The following is a 15,993-nucleotide window of genomic DNA, read 5'->3' as shown; positions in this document are numbered from 1 at the left end:
CACCTCCTCTCCTCTCATGTGTGTTCCATTCATTAATAAACACCTGATATTGTTGTCTAGAGAACAGATAAGAGTATTGATAAAATGCATCCTTCATGTTGTGGCTCTGATGAAATGAATAGACAGGAGTCAGAAAGTCCTTCTCAGTGGTCAGTGGAAGTCACATGTGTTGCCCTGACTTTAAGTCTCCATTTATACTCAGTTGTGTGGTGACATGTAAAAAGGTAAATGTTTTACAGTACAATGAGTGAACTGTTATGATGGTTGTCTTACAGAAAGCAGGTTTTTACAGTAAAACATGAACTGTTATGATGGTTGTCTTACAGAAAGGAGGTTTTAACAGTAAAACATGAACTGTTATGATGGTTGTCTTACAGAAAGGAGGTTTTAACAGTAAAACATGAACTGTTATGATGGTTTTCTTACAGAAAGGAGGTTTTAACAGTAAAACATTAACTGTTATGATGGTTGTCTTGCAGAAAGGAGGTGTGTGAAGCTAAGACGGTCATGTGTCCGCTCTGCGACAAGAAATGCAAAGTTTGGCAGCTGTCGGACACATGTACATATGCTAAGGTATTATATTACACATGTACATATGCTAAGGTATTATATTACACATGTACATATGCTAAGGTATTATATTACACATGTACATATGCTAAGGTAAAGTTATGACACATGTACATATGCTAAGGTAAAGTTATTACACCTCAGAAGAGAGAGAGAGGAGCACTCGTCAAACACAGTTCCATCAAATACTTGTCTTGGGTGCACGGCTCAGGGAACGAATTAACTTTTAGAAAGGAGATGCCAGCACTCACTTTAGAAACAAACAACAGACGTTTGGACCCGTCTGGGTCTTCCTCAGTGTGTATCTGATACACGCTGAGGAAGACCCAGACAGGTCGAAACGTCTGTTGTTTGCGGCTGTGCTGCTGGGGCAAAGACAAAGATTTCATTCTAAAGTGAGTGCTGGCATCTCCTTCCTAAAAGTTATTACCCCCACATATGTGTCCCAGCGCGGCTGACGGCTAGTCATTGAATTTTTTTTTTGAAGATTGACCCAACAGTTTTGAAGATATGGCTTATAGAATGATGCCATGCTGAAATACTACTTTTGAGATATTCAAGTTCAAAATTTGGGAGGACCAACAGAATTATGTCCCGATCTCTCACATTAATTAAAAAAAGTCTTATTTACATGCAGAGTTAAGCTCTGGCGTTTAAGTGAAATGTAGCCTGATATTTATGAAATGCTTTTGTGGCTTTATCGCATTTTAGAAAAAAGAAATAAAATAAAGTAATTTCAGCTGTGGTCTAAAGTAGTGGCTTCCGAAATGACTGCCCCAGTGTCATGCTCAGTCACATATGCTAAGGTATTATATTACACATGTTTATTATGACACATGTACATATGCTAAGGTATTATAAAACACTATTATTACACCTGTACTAGTGATGCGTGGGTCAGGACTTTATTCCATCCAGGAAAGGCAGCCAATCCCCACGGTGCAAAAGCAGAATGGCATCATTAGAGGAGAAACATTCATTGCTGATTTAGAGCACATTACATTACATTACATTACATTACATGACATTACATTACATTACATTACAGTGCAGTGCAACAGAGCCATACAATATCTTTAGAACATTTAAAAGCAATGAACCGTTAACTACATGACAGCATGACGACATGCTTATTTGAATTGACAAAATAAATGGCAACACTCCTGTATGGTCTATCTGTACACACGGAGCACAACGCTAATGTATCACAGAGAGATGCTGCAGATCCAGTAGCCTAGTCGCTGGTGCAAGACAAAATAAACAACTTTAAAGAGAAAAGACTGAAATGTTTAATTGCATGTCAACTTTTAAAAGCAACAACTCTACGCTGACGTCTCTCACCGCAGCACTGCTGTCTGTAGCCAAGACAGCAGAAGATAATTAAACAGTCAACAAACATTCAAAGGGTGTACATTGTTTAAGTCACAGGAGCATGGTTTTCATATCATAAATATGAACTTTAGTTTAGTCAAAAGTTTGCGTATAATCCACGTGATATTTCTGTTTACATCTGAGCTGCAGACATACAGTAGCCTATGTATTCTCAAAATATGTTGTTCCAGGGACCCCCAAATATTTGGCAAATATTTGAGTTACAAATGTTCGCTTTTAAAAAGATATATTTGCAAGAGAAATCTTGAATAGTTAAAGCATTAAATAATGTTTAAAGTGGCTCTGTGTAAACACAACAACATGCTTGTGAAGATGGGTGGAGAGGAACACGGTCGCAGACACAGGAATGCCAGCATCCTCCCTTTCACATGTAAAGTTCACGTAAATACACGTTTATTCATAGTCTCTGACTAAAAATAAATGCTCTCATTTTTAGACACAAATGAAATGCGTTTGCAGGTCCCACAGTGTTTCCTTTTTGCAATGTGAAGATACAACAATCTGACTCTGTTGATTAAAAACAAAACGATAAAGTAAAAAACTAAACAAAACAAAAAGGGCACACACAATGGTGTGTGTGTGCTTGTGCTTGTGCGTGTGCGTGTGCGTGTGTGTGTGTGTGTGTGTGTGTGTGTGTGTGTGTGTGTGTGTGACACAGAAAACCAGACAAGCAACTGACCTATTTTATTAGTTTAGTGTCCATGGTGTTTTATATCTGCACAGGTTATTGATTGATTGATTGATTGATTGATTGATTGATTGGTGTGTACAGGTGAACCTACTCTTTGACAACAATGGGACTGTGCTGTTTGCCATGTTCATGGCCGTATGGGGTGAGTTTTATTCATGTTATCATCAGTAAATGCATGCATATGAATGACTGAGGTATACTGTATGGATGTATGTGTGTGTATGCATTTGAATGTGTCTTTGTATGGATGTGTGTGGTATCAATATTATGATGTCCACATTCATTCACATTAATCTTGTTAATAATTAAATTCTTGACATTCTCATTATTGACAAATAATGTCAACAACTTTTATTCAGGGTGTTTATTAACTGTATATTGTGGGAAGGGTTCAAATATTTAGCAATCAGAAAAAAATATGACTTCTGTACCATCTACAATAATATTGACAAATCATTTTGATATTGCTGGATGGTTCATATAGTTTGTCTGAAAACTGTCAAATGAACAGAGGAATCACTGCGTAAAACATATGGAAACACCATTCCTCGTGTGTGTGTGTGTGTGTGTGTGTGTGTGTGTGTGTGTGTGTGTGTGTGTGTGTGTGTGTGTGTGTGTGTGTGTGTGTGTGTGTGTGTGTGTGTGTGTGTGTGTGTGTGTGTGTCAGGGTTTCCGCTAGGCATTTTTGGGGCCGGCCACCGTGGCCGGCAGGATTATAGTTTACCGGCCAATCAATTAATTTATCGGCCATATTATATTGAACGTCACACGTGTTTGCAGATGAGATACTGTATGTGCATGGTGCACATAATAATTACCCCATTTTATGTTAGCGCTGGGCTTCCTTAATTGCTCTTTATCACAGATGCAATTGCAATCTGTTCCTGAGTTAACAAAATAATATCCTTACTACTTATGTTATGTAGTAGTATAAAGAAGTGAATAGGTTAAAGTGGGCGCGCAACACAAGCGAACCGTTTGCGCGCCCTGCCACACAGTAGACTACGTGGCCTACAAATTAATAAGTTAATTGTATTCTATATGATTTTGGCTTCACTGTCTCATGAAACCTTTATATGCAAACACACAACATTTATTTTGTTTTGTTTTGTTAATGTTATGTTGGTGCAAGGAAGGTTACTAACTTGCCTCTGTTGCTTTGACCACGATGGGTTCACATCCATGCGATCAGAAAGTCATTATAATATCCACGATTCCACAGAGTTCGGGTCCCTTTTTCATTATCGTCTACTCTGGGTCCAGCTTGGTCTAGAACCCCAGTTCTGTTCTGATTATAACACTAGCGCATTAATGTAAGGCTATCAACTTGACGGAGCTGTGAAACGTGATGTGTGCTTCTCCGTAAGGCCGTGTGCGTGTCTAAAATAGCAGACATACAAGCTCACAGCGATGCGCGTTTCGACTTGTTGTGAGCTTGAAGCTCCTATATTTCCAATGCACGTAACATAGATATGGGATTTATGGCTATTTGAAGTGAGCCGGATCTCTGGGATCCGTTCCTTTCAAAGAGCCGTTCAAAAGACTAGCGTGCTTTTCCCACCACTGTTCAGGAACGGCTCCCTACTGTGAACCGTTCATTTCAAAGAGCCGTTCAAAAGACTTGATTCGTTCGCGAAAGTCCCACCTCTAACAGCGCAGCATGAAGCAGCTCCGCTGTCGTCAGACTCAGAAGACAGAACATGATACAAATTTAAAATTATGATAGGTTTTAATGGTTGTAGCTTTACTACTTTAGACAAATAATTATGTGAATAATAAGATTAAATTATAAAATAGCCTAAGAGGCATTTTCTCAGCCGGCCACGGTGGCCGGTGGACTTTATAATTACCGGCCAATGAAACATTTAACCGGCCAATGGCCGGTAGATACCGGCTAACGGAATCTCTGGTGTGTGTGTGCGTGTGTGGCGCTCATGCACACAAACACATGTTATAGGATTGTTATGAAGTAGTTCTTGTGACCGTCATGAAACATTTAGTATCAAAACGCTGTTGTATTGTCCCTTAACCTTAACTGTATATACAGTAAAATATGTTGTATTGTCCCTTAACCTTAACTGTATATACAGTAAAATATGCTGTATTGTCTCCTAACAGCCACTCTGTGCCTAGAGTTCTGGAGGTTCATATTATATATAGTGTATATAATATGTGTTGTTGTCTCTATAGTGTATACTGTATATACAGTAACGTCTTGTATCATCTCCTCACAGCCACTCTGTGCCTAGAGTTCTGTTATGTACAGTATATAGTGTATAATGTATATAATATGTTATCTTTACAGCCACTCTGTTCCTAGAGTTCTGGAAGAGACACAGAGCTTCATACGTGTGTGAATGGAAGGTTTCTGACTGGTCTGAGGAAGAGGTACGGTATATACACTACAGTACAGTAATCTACAGTACAGTACAATATGCTACACAAACACTTCTGTTAGGGTGTGAGGCAGTAAACTACAGTACAGTAAACTACATTAAACCACATTACAGTACAAAAAACCTTGTTTCTTTGCCCTGCCCTTCCTTTTGGGAAAGAGGGGCAGAGAAGTTGCTGCCCATGAAGTTTACGGTAGCAATCCCACCGCCTCCCTAACATCCACCTGTAGGCTCTGTTTCTTAATGAATTCCCTGTTATTCCATTTGTCATCACTTTACTAAAATGTTCATTACAGGGAATGAACAGAGACTGAGCCATGATGCCATATATCTATGCTTGATTATGCTCAAATAAAAATATACTCTAAATTCAATCCAAGAGTTGTCTGACTGAACTATGAATGAAGCTTAATCGTTTATGGTTGGATATTTAAAATATGGTGTTTATAAATTGTAACAGTGCTGTGTGTTTTATTTCTGTAGGAGGAGTTGATCCTGGACATCGTCAACGATGCCAACTGTTCTCCCAGACAGTACAAACACTCTTACCTGCGCAGCACCCTGGTCCTCATCTGTGTCACTATGATGGTAACGTTATTATACTTATTATACTTATTATACTTATTATACAGTACCCTGGTCCTCATCTGTGTCACTATGATGGTAACGTTATTATACTTATTATACTTATTATACAGTACCCTGGTCCTCATCTGTGTCACTATGATGGTAACGTTATTATACTTATTATACTTATTATACAGTACTCTGTGTTACTATGATGGTACATTACCCTGGTCCTCATCTGTGTTACTATGATGGTAGACCTATTATACTTATTATACTTATACTTATTATACTTATACTTATTATACTTATTATACTTATTATACTTATTATACTTATTATACAGTACCCTGGTCCTCATCTGTGTCACTATGATGGTAACGTTATTATACTTATTATACTTATTATACAGTACTCTGTGTTACTATGATGGTACATTACCCTGGTCCTCATCTGTGTTACTATGATGGTAGACCTATTATACTTATTATACTTATACTTATTATACTTATACTTATTATACTTATTATACTTATTATACAGTACCCTGGTCCTCATCTGTGTTACTATGATGGTAACGTTATTATACTTATTATACTTATTATACTTATTATACAGTACTCTGTGTTACTATGATGGTACAGCACCCTGGTCCTCATCTGTGTCACTATGATGGTGAACTTATTATACTTATTATACTTATTATACTTATTATACTTATTATACTTATTATAGTTATTATACAGTACCCTGGTCCTCCTCTGTGTTACTCTGATGGTGAAGTTATGAATTATAATATCTTGTGATAGATATTACTGGTCCTCGTCTGTGTCACTATGATGTTGATGTCATTATGTTAACTTATAACGGGGCGGCAGTGGCTCAGGGGTAGAGCAACCGTCTTTAGAACACAAAGGGTTCCCAGTTGGATCCCGGGCTCCCCCAGAGTCAGTGTTGAAGAGTCCTTGAGCAAGACTCTGAACCCCTAACTGCTCCTGATGAGCAGGTTGGTGAATGTGTGTGTGAATGGGTGAATGTAATGAATGTGTGTGTGAATGGGTGAATGTAATGAATGTGTGTGTGAATGGGTGAATGTAATGAATGTGTGTGTGAATGGGTGAATGTAATGAATGTGTGTGTGAATGGGTGAATGTAATGAATGTGTGTGTGAATGGGTGAATGTAATGAATGTGTGTGTGAATGGGTGAATGTAATGAATGTGTGTGTGAATGGGTGAATGTAATGAATGTGTGTGTGAATGGGTGAATGTAATGAATGTGTGTGTGAATGGGTGAATGTAATGAATGTGTGTGTGAATGGGTGAATGTAATGAATGTGTGTGTGAATGGGTGAATGTAATGAATGTGTGTGTGAATGGGTGAATGTAATGAATGTGTGTGTGAATGGGTGAATGTAATGAATGTGTGTGTGAATGGGTGAATGTAATGAATGTGTGTGTGAATGGGTGAATGTAATGAATGTGTGTGTGAATGGGTGAATGTAATGCACTCTCTGTAAAGTGCCTTGGATAAAGGTGCTACATAAATGCACCATTTACCATTTTATTATGTAAATCTAAATCATTGAGATGCACTTTCATATAAGGTGTGTGTGTGTGTGTGTGTGTGTGTGTGTGTGTGTGTGTGTGTGTGTGTGTGTGTGTGTGTGTGTGTGTGTGTGTGTGTGTGTGTGTGTGTGTGTGTGTGTGTGTGTGTGTGTCCAGATCCTGGTGATCATAGGGTTAACCCATGTATTGGTGGTGTTCAGAGTGATGGCAGCCGTCCTATTGGCTGAGGGCTCCTGGCAGTTCCTGAGTGACAACTCCAACACCGGAGCCATGATGCTGGGAGCCTTCCTGCATTACATCATCATCACTGTGATGACACGGGTATGACGTCATCATTACATCATCATCACTGTGATGACACGGGTATGATGTCATCATACATTATGTTCACAGAGTGACCCCGGTCGTACAAATACAACGAAACATACATCGACCATGAATAACTGAATACAAAACACTGATGCTGACCTTCAAAGCAGCCAATGGTATGGCTCCTCCATACCTCCAAGACCTGATCAACCCCTACACCCACACCCGTTCACTTAGATCAGCCAACACAGGGATGCTGACAGAACCTTCGCTAAAAACTCCAGGACAAAAATCCACTCATCCTAGACAATTTGCCCTCCTGGCCCCCAAGTTGTGGAATAAACTCCCTGTCACACTTAGAACAACGGACTCACTCCCTAGCTTTCGCCATGGACTGAAGACTCACCTTTTCAGACTCCGCCTAAACCCATAGCACTACTGAAACACTCAATGACCATACATGAAGCTAGTTAGCATTCGTTTTTAGGTCTTTTAGAATCCTTTTCTTTACTGGTTATATTGTTTTTTTGATATTCATATGCAATTGCTATATTGTTGATGATGTTCTGACTTGTTATCTTGTTTATTATAGTGATGTATTATCTGCTTATTGTAAGTCGCTTTGGATTAAAAGCGTCTGCTAAATGCCTAAACTGTAAACTGTAAACTGTAAACTGTAATCAGGCTTTAGAGTCAAGATCCAAAATAATGAAAACTGAGCTGCCTGTCCCGATATTTCCACTACGCCAATCAGAACACCTGCGTTGGTCCTCAACATGGCCGGTGTGACCCATGAATTATCTATCACGTGTGAATATAATTATCTATCAACAATATGAATGAATATACAGACCAGGGTTTCCGGCAGGATTTCATTTTACCGGCCAAAGAATACATTTATCGGCCATAAGATTATAATTTATGTGTTTGCAGATACTGTATTTGTGCACACAACTGATAATTACATCTTGTTACGTTAGCGCTGCACTTCTTTCCACTTTATCACAGATGCATTCTGTTCTTGTTTTTACAGTTACTTAAAGCAGAAATAAGCAGTTTTCTGCTGACATAAGCAGGAATCATGCAATTGCTCATTTTTAAAAAATATTTTAATTTTATTTTATTCAGGCGGCTAACAATGCTTCCTAAATAAATGTTGTGTGTGTGACACTTCCTGGGGCTACAATCTGCCTCCAAAACTATTATTTTTTATCTGTGAGAAGTTCTGTCATTGGTCGATTAAACTGGGTGCCCATCCAAAATAACAGACCAATCAGGGCCGCCTCTTGTTCTTGTTCAGATTGGTTGACCTGTCTGTCAATCCTTTTAGCCCCGGTCGGCTGGTTCATGCACCAATGAGCTCAGAGCAGTTTCTGGGCCCATGGGGGCCCTAAGCATGATTCTGCTATGGGGCCTTCCTGCAGGCGCGAGCGTAGCGAGCGCCCGCGAAAAAATAATAGGCCTAATATTTTTTATCGTTTTTTTAATCCATTTTATAATGGATATATATATATATATATATATATATATATATTAATGAATAAAAAACGACAACAACAGGCAACTTATTTTTGCTATGTTTGATTTGTTCTTTTCTTATTTAAATAAAAAATGAAATCTTCCCCAATCCCCATAGGGATGCTGGAACACCTGCAGCACCCCTAGTTCCCATGCTGTTCCCATGCTCCTGCACAGTGGCCACTGTGCCAAAACATCACATTCACTTTCTCTTTCAGCGGTGGAGATGCGCGGAAGCAAAGAAAGTCACCACAGTTTGATTTGATCATTGCAAAGTCAATTATGAAGGGATTTTAAAAATTAAAACGTCTCCATATTGCCTGGGAAGTCTACTTCGCAGAGAAACCGTGGCCTTTGCGATTCGCTAAATCGCGAGATTTCGCATCGCGAATTCGGTTTGAAAACGATTAACCATGCAGCAGTAGTTCTTTTCTGCTGAGGAGGGGGCGGTGGGGGGCCTTTTGATCGGCGGGAGCCCTACGCAGGGTGCGTGGTCTGCGTATACGGCCCGCCGGCGCTGAATGAGCTGCTAGTGACAGAGCTTCTTACAGATAAAATAATAGTTTTGGAGGCAGACTGCAGCTCCTAGAAGCGCCACAGAGACTACATTTTTTTAGGGAGCATTTTTAGGCGCCTGAATATAATAAAAGATAAATAAATAAATAAAATAAGCAATTGCATGATTCCTGCTTATGTCAGCAGAAAACTGCTTATTTCTTGCCAAAAACGAACTGAATAAAGTGAGCATGAGTGAACTGCTGTGGCTCAGTAAGTAGCCTAGACAAATTCATATATGTTTTGGATTTACAAATCTTTCACCATTAGTATGAAAACATACAACCTTTGGTTTGTTAATGTTTTGTCATGATGGCGCAAGGACGGTTGACTTGCCTGCAATCAACGTACTCTACATGTCACCGACTTTCACCACTTATCCACTGCTGTGACAGACAGCCACTGTGCTTACTTGCATAACATCCGCACAACCCATTGGAGTTGGGGTCCCTGTTTTATTATCATCCACTGGGACTGGGTCCAGCTTGGTTCAGATTACCTTGGAACCCCGGTTCATCAATAAAACCATGACATCATCAATACAACCTGTGTGCAGTGGTACACAGGTTCAGATGAACTCACGTGTGACCTTTTTGACCTTGTGACCTTGTGTTCCTCGTTTCCAGGTCAACAGGATGGTGGCCATGAAGCTGTGTGACATAGGTGTGATGCGCGCACACACACACACACACACGCACGCACGCACGCACGCACGCACGCAAGCACGTGCAGAGAATGTTAGAGAGGCAGGGGATGACATTTCTAAAAGGGCCTTTTGGTGAAAATAATGAAAATAGCAGACCTCCAAGCTCACAACGCGTCGCAGCACAACGTGTTGTGAGCTTGGAGGTCGGCTATTTTCAGTGCTTGATAGCACACTGAACTAAGCATAATCACTTTCTTTCACCACAGTAAAAAATGCATTCATGGTCTGGAGAGAGGGCACTTTTTACAGAGGGATAAAAGGGCAGGGGCTCAAGCCCCCTTTGATGTCTATGTGTGCACGTGCCTGGTGTAGACTCCAGGTCTGTAATGTTGTCCAAGCGTGATGTGAGAAGGTTTACATCTGCTATCATCTCTCTCTCTCAGAGGAGAACCGGTCGTTAGGTTTAGGGTTAGAAGGTTGTTAACATTAAGGTCTCATCTCCTCCTATCAGAGGAGAACAGGTTGTTAGAGTTATGGTTAGAAGGTTGTTAACATTAAGGTCTCATCTTGCTCTCTCAGAGGAGAACAGGTTGTTAGAGTTATTGTTAGAAGGTTGTTTACATTAAGGTCTCATCTCTCTCTCTCAGAGGAGAACCGGTCGTTTGCCAACCTGGAGAAGAGCTTCACCCTCAAGATGTTCGTCTTCCAGTTCTTCACCTACTTCTCCTCCCTCATCTACGTAGCCTTCTTCCTGGGCAGGTGGGTGGAGCTTCTTCCTGGGCAGGTGGGTGGAGCTTCTTCCTGGGCAGGTGGGTGGAGCTTCTTCCTGGGCAGGTGGCCTAGCGGAAGATGTTTGGTTGTTTTCCCACACAGGAGAGTACACACAGGAGAGTATTGGTTCGAACACAGTTCGAACCAATCCAAGTTCGAACCTCAGGTGTTAAATAAGAACCAGTGGGCTCAGAGACTCCCAGACTCTGGTCTTTAATTCAATCAGTTTGCTGAATTTCTGACAGTAATCATTAGCTTGATTCTGGAAGCTTTGCACAGATGACCATGACTGATCCCAGTCATTTGGACTCCATAGAAACCAACATGTCTTCCATGGAAGCATGTTGCACCTGAAAATAGCAGATCTATAAGCTCACAACGAGCCTGCGACGTATTGTGAGTTTATAGAAGGGATATTTTTGGTTATTAGTTATTTTAGGATTAGGGTATTTATTTTGAAGTGGTCAAACTATAGCAATATAGTACATGTTCAAATATTTAAGAAGTAGTGAAAATAGCCGATCTACAAGCTACAAGCTTGTAGATCGAAAAGTTAGTACATAGCAGTCTTGAAAGGAACTAAAACCCCCAAAAGGGGTTCCCGTCCTGAATGGGTTAACGGTATGTGTGTAACTGGATACATGTCTACATTTATAAAAGTGTTTGATGTTTTTACAGGATCAACGGTCATCCAGGAGGTTATGTGAGGATCGCAGGGAAGTGGAGGCTGGAAGAGGTGAGTACAAATATCTACCTTTTTATTATTATTATTATAAAGAGTACAAATATCTACCTTATTGTGTTTTGTCTTTCACCTAGAATACTTCCATAAGTATGTGATTCTATATTGTCTATCACCTAGAATACTTCCACAAGTATGTGATTCTATTATTGTCCATACAGTGTCATCCCAGTGGCTGCTGCACAGACCTGTTATTATGTGATATTATACCAGTAAGACTCCCTAATCAGGAGATAAGCGACCGTCAGGTCGCAGCGTGATTTGAGAGCAAAATGTGTAGGAGCAGTGTCCAAAAATGTGTTTGGAAAAGAATCGTCCTGATGGTGGCGCTATAATAATAATAATAATAGTACATTTTATTTATAAGGCGCCTTTCAAAGCACTCAAGGTCGCCGTACAACAGTATAAAAACAGCAGATAATACAAAATAGCAGTTAATACAATATAAAAACAGAAGTTAGAACAAATCACAAAAAAAAAGAAAGAAAAAAAAACTATATGGGACAGATTATCAGTGTAGACCAAGTGTGTACCGATTTGCGTGATTTTAGGTCAAAATGTGTATGAGCAGTGTCCAAAAATGTGTTTTGCAAGAATCAGCTTCATGGTGGCGCTAGAAGAGGGTCATGTGAGAATTGATGGGTGGAGGTTGTGGTTTGGCAGGCAAGGAGTGTGTGTGATATTATATTATATATTACTGTATATAAGGGTTAGGGTTATTATCTCTCATACCGTGTGATATTATGATATATTATATAATATTAATATAATGATTGATGATTGACAGATGATTATATTATATTATATTATATTATATTATATTATATTATATTATATTATCTCTCATACAGTGTCATCCCAGTGGCTGCCTCACAGACCTGTTCATACAGATGGCCATCATCATGGTGCTCAAACAAACCATCAGCAACGTCTTTGAGTTCGGCTCCCCGTAAGTAAACGAATGGATTGTTTGTATGTCCTCCTGGTGGGGGCTCCTCACTGGCAGGTGAGTCAGTAGGATACAACAGTACGTCCTCCCGGTGGGGGCTCCTCACTGGCAGGTGAGTCAGTAGGATACAACAGTACGTCCTCCCGGTGGGGGCTCCTCACTGGCAGGTGAGTCAGTAGGATACAACAGTACGTCCTCCCGGTGGGGGCTCCTCACTGGCAGGTGAGTCAGTAGGATACAACAGTATGTCCTCCCGGTGGGGGCTCCTCACTGGCAGGTGAGTCAGTAGGATACAACAGTACGTCCTCCCCGTGGGGGCTCCTCACTGGGTGAGGTGAGTCAGTAGGATACAACAGTACGTCCTCCCGGTGGGGGCTCCTCACTGGCAGGTGAGTCAGTAGGATACAACAGTACGTCCTCCCGGTGGGGGCTCCTCACTGGCAGGTGAGTCAGTAGGATACAACAGTACGTCCTCCCGGTGGGGGCTCCTCACTGGCAGGTGAGTCAGTAGGATACAACAGTACGTCCTCCCGGTGGGGGCTCCTCACTGGCAGGTGAGTCAGTAGGATACAACAGTACGTCCTCCCGGTGGGGGCTCCTCACTGGCAGGTGAGTCAGTAGGATACAACAGTACGTCCTCCCGGTGGGGGCTCCTCACTGGCAGGTGAGTCAGTAGGATACAACAGTACGTCCTCCCGGTGGGGGCTCCTCACTGGGTGAGGTGAGTCAGTAGGATACAACAGTACGTCCTCCCGGTGGGGGCTCCTCACTAGAGTTCTCAAATTCAGCCCGAGCCCGACCCGAACCGACCCGACCCGACCCGACGTTATCGGGTCGAGCCGGGCTCAAAAATTATAATAATTAGTCGGGCCGGGCCGGTCCTCGGGCTCTGTCACTCAAACAACAGAGAAAATGCGCATATCGCTGTCTGTATATCTGCAGCGCAGCATTGAAGCCTGCCTAAGTTCCTAACCAATGGACCAAGGATAATAGGTGACGCATACGGAAGTATAGTCTATCAGTCTCATAGAGCAGTCTGGTTGTTGTGATGACGTCACAATCGAAACCTTTGGATATACGGAAATTCTGCCACAGGCAGCGAGTCAGCGTTAGCTCTGTCTGGAGCGTCTACGATGAAAGTTTGGAGCTGCATGTTAAATTAAAAGGCAGCAGGCAGTTTCACAAGTTTATAATAAGTTATAAATCCAAGAAAAGTACATTCAAAGCGGAACCAACCTGGATATATTGACAAGGACTTAAGAGGATTGTATTACAACAACATCAACAACATGATCATCCTAAAAGCACCATACGTTGACTTCCTTACCTTATAGAGATGATCATCTCGTCTGGTAAGATATTAATAATTCCATTATGCTTTCTGGTTAATCAAGTGTCCTTTGCTGCTGTGTGCATTAATAACGGTTTACAGCCGCAGCGACAGCGTGCCGCTTGTTATATGCCTGAGTTGTGTATGTTTAAGCATGTGGTCAGGTGGTGTCGCGCACCAAACATAACAGATCTGCAAGCCCAGAATGCAAGCCAGATGAACACGTTTTGGGTTTATAGATCTGTCGAGCCAGCTGCCTGTTTGATGCGTCACCGTTGAAAGGACGAAACATAAATCACGCAGGCAGCGACAATGCGAGGGAGAGAGAGGATGAGAGTTGTATGATTGAGATAACTTTAGCCCATTTTGTGCAGAACCTTGCATGTTTCATGAACAATTTAACACGTGAAGTTGCCATTTCGCCAACTATTATATGTCCATTCTCTCACTGTTGTAATTTGAGACACTGGTGCTTTTTCTGGTGCTTTGAGACACATTTCTTTTTTTTTTCTTTTTTTTTTCTCTCTCTCGGGCTTTCGGGCCGAAAATGATGATTATTGTTAGGGTCGGGCCGGGCTTCGGGTCGGCCCACTCGGGCCCAGTTAGGGCCGGGCCTTAATTTTCAGGCCCGTTGAGAACTCTACTCCTCACTGGCAGGTGAGTCAGTAGGATACAACAGTATGTCCTCCCGGTGGGGGCTCCTCACTGGGTGAGGTGAGTCAGTAGGATACAACAGTACGTCCTCCCGGTGGGGGCTCCTCACTGGGTGAGGTGAGTCAGTAGGATACAACAGCACGTCCTCCCGGTGGGGGCTCCTCACTGGCAGAGATTTGAACCTGAGCTATAAAGATTTGCTATAACATACTGGTCTCGACTTTCAGCAAGCCCACAATGAACAATATCTGTGGGTGAGAAGAGATCACATGTCAGTGCTCTAGCGACCTCTGCAGGTTGATCAGGGCACCAGTTCAGCAGGAAAGAGATCTTACTATTTAGGTGCGTCCTGGTGGTGCTACTGTATAATAGGCCAATGTAAAAAGGGTGGCATATGTTCTTCACCTTAGATCTTTCATGGCAATCTGATGCTGCATGCATGATTTGAAGCATTGTGTTCTAAAAATGAGTTTTGCTAAAGTCTACCTGCTGGTGGCGCTATAACAGGCCAATGTGAAAAAGGTAGCATTTGTTCCTTGACCTAGTGGGCAAATTTCACGGTAATCGCAAGCTGCGTTGATGATTTGAGGCATTTTGTTCAAAAACGGAGCAATCCTGCAAGCTTTGGAAGCCAATATTAGCCAATCAGGATGGAATATGAAATACAGACGGATCGGACTTGATCACATGACTATAGAGATACTGTGTACCGATTTGCGTGATTTTTGGATAAAATCTCAAGGAGTAATATCCAAAAATGTGTTTTACATAAGTCGGCCCAAAGGTGGCGCTATAAAAGGCTGATGTGAAAAATGCAGGGTAAAGGTTTATCCTTAGCCTCTAGGGAGTGCGCTTACAAAGTTTGAAACTGATCGGTGGAGTTATAGGTAAAACCACAAATCGGCCTGTTATAGCGCCACCATGAGGCTGATTAAAAAAGATTTAAGTGGTATTTCTTCCTCGGCCTAGTGGGAACGTGTCTGCGCGATTTCATGATAATTGCACTTTGCGTTTGTGATTTGAGGCATTTTGTCCAAAACGGCTCAATCCTACAAACTTTGGAAGCCAATCTTAGCCAATCAGGATGGAATATGCAAAATCGGACAGATCCGTGTCGATCACATGACTGTTGAGATACTGCCTACCGATTTGTAGGATTTTTGGACAAAATCTGTAAGAGTAGTGCACAGAAATGTGTTTTGCGAACATCGGCCACTAGGTGGCGCTAGAAAAGGCCCATTTGAAAAATGTAGGGCAGAGGTTCTAGATTGGCATCCAGGGAATGTGTGTGCTCACTTTGGCAGCGACCGGGCCAACGGCGACTGAGATTAGGTGC

General features: G+C 41.6%; 1 protein-coding gene across 1 annotated transcript in view; it reads left to right on the top strand.

Moving 5' to 3' along the window:
- Positions 1-15,993, top strand: part of LOC308293553 (anoctamin-9) — a 60,697-nt gene that overhangs the window by 32,612 nt on the left and 12,092 nt on the right. The window contains exons 9-17 of the mRNA XM_080736125.1: positions 480-573; positions 2,735-2,795; positions 4,959-5,041; positions 5,533-5,637; positions 7,340-7,504; positions 10,192-10,228; positions 10,859-10,970; positions 11,661-11,718; positions 12,576-12,673. Of these exons, the coding sequence (XP_080592251.1) occupies positions 480-573; positions 2,735-2,795; positions 4,959-5,041; positions 5,533-5,637; positions 7,340-7,504; positions 10,192-10,228; positions 10,859-10,970; positions 11,661-11,718; positions 12,576-12,673 (813 nt within the window). The remainder of the gene's footprint in view (positions 1-479; positions 574-2,734; positions 2,796-4,958; positions 5,042-5,532; positions 5,638-7,339; positions 7,505-10,191; positions 10,229-10,858; positions 10,971-11,660; positions 11,719-12,575; positions 12,674-15,993) is intronic.

The sequence above is a fragment of the Nannobrachium achirus genome, assembly GCF_963921795.1.
Source record: "Nannobrachium achirus genome assembly, chromosome: 11".
Taxonomy (NCBI): Eukaryota; Metazoa; Chordata; class Actinopteri; order Myctophiformes; family Myctophidae; genus Nannobrachium; species Nannobrachium achirus.
This window is presented reverse-complemented; position numbering and strand designations above follow the sequence as displayed.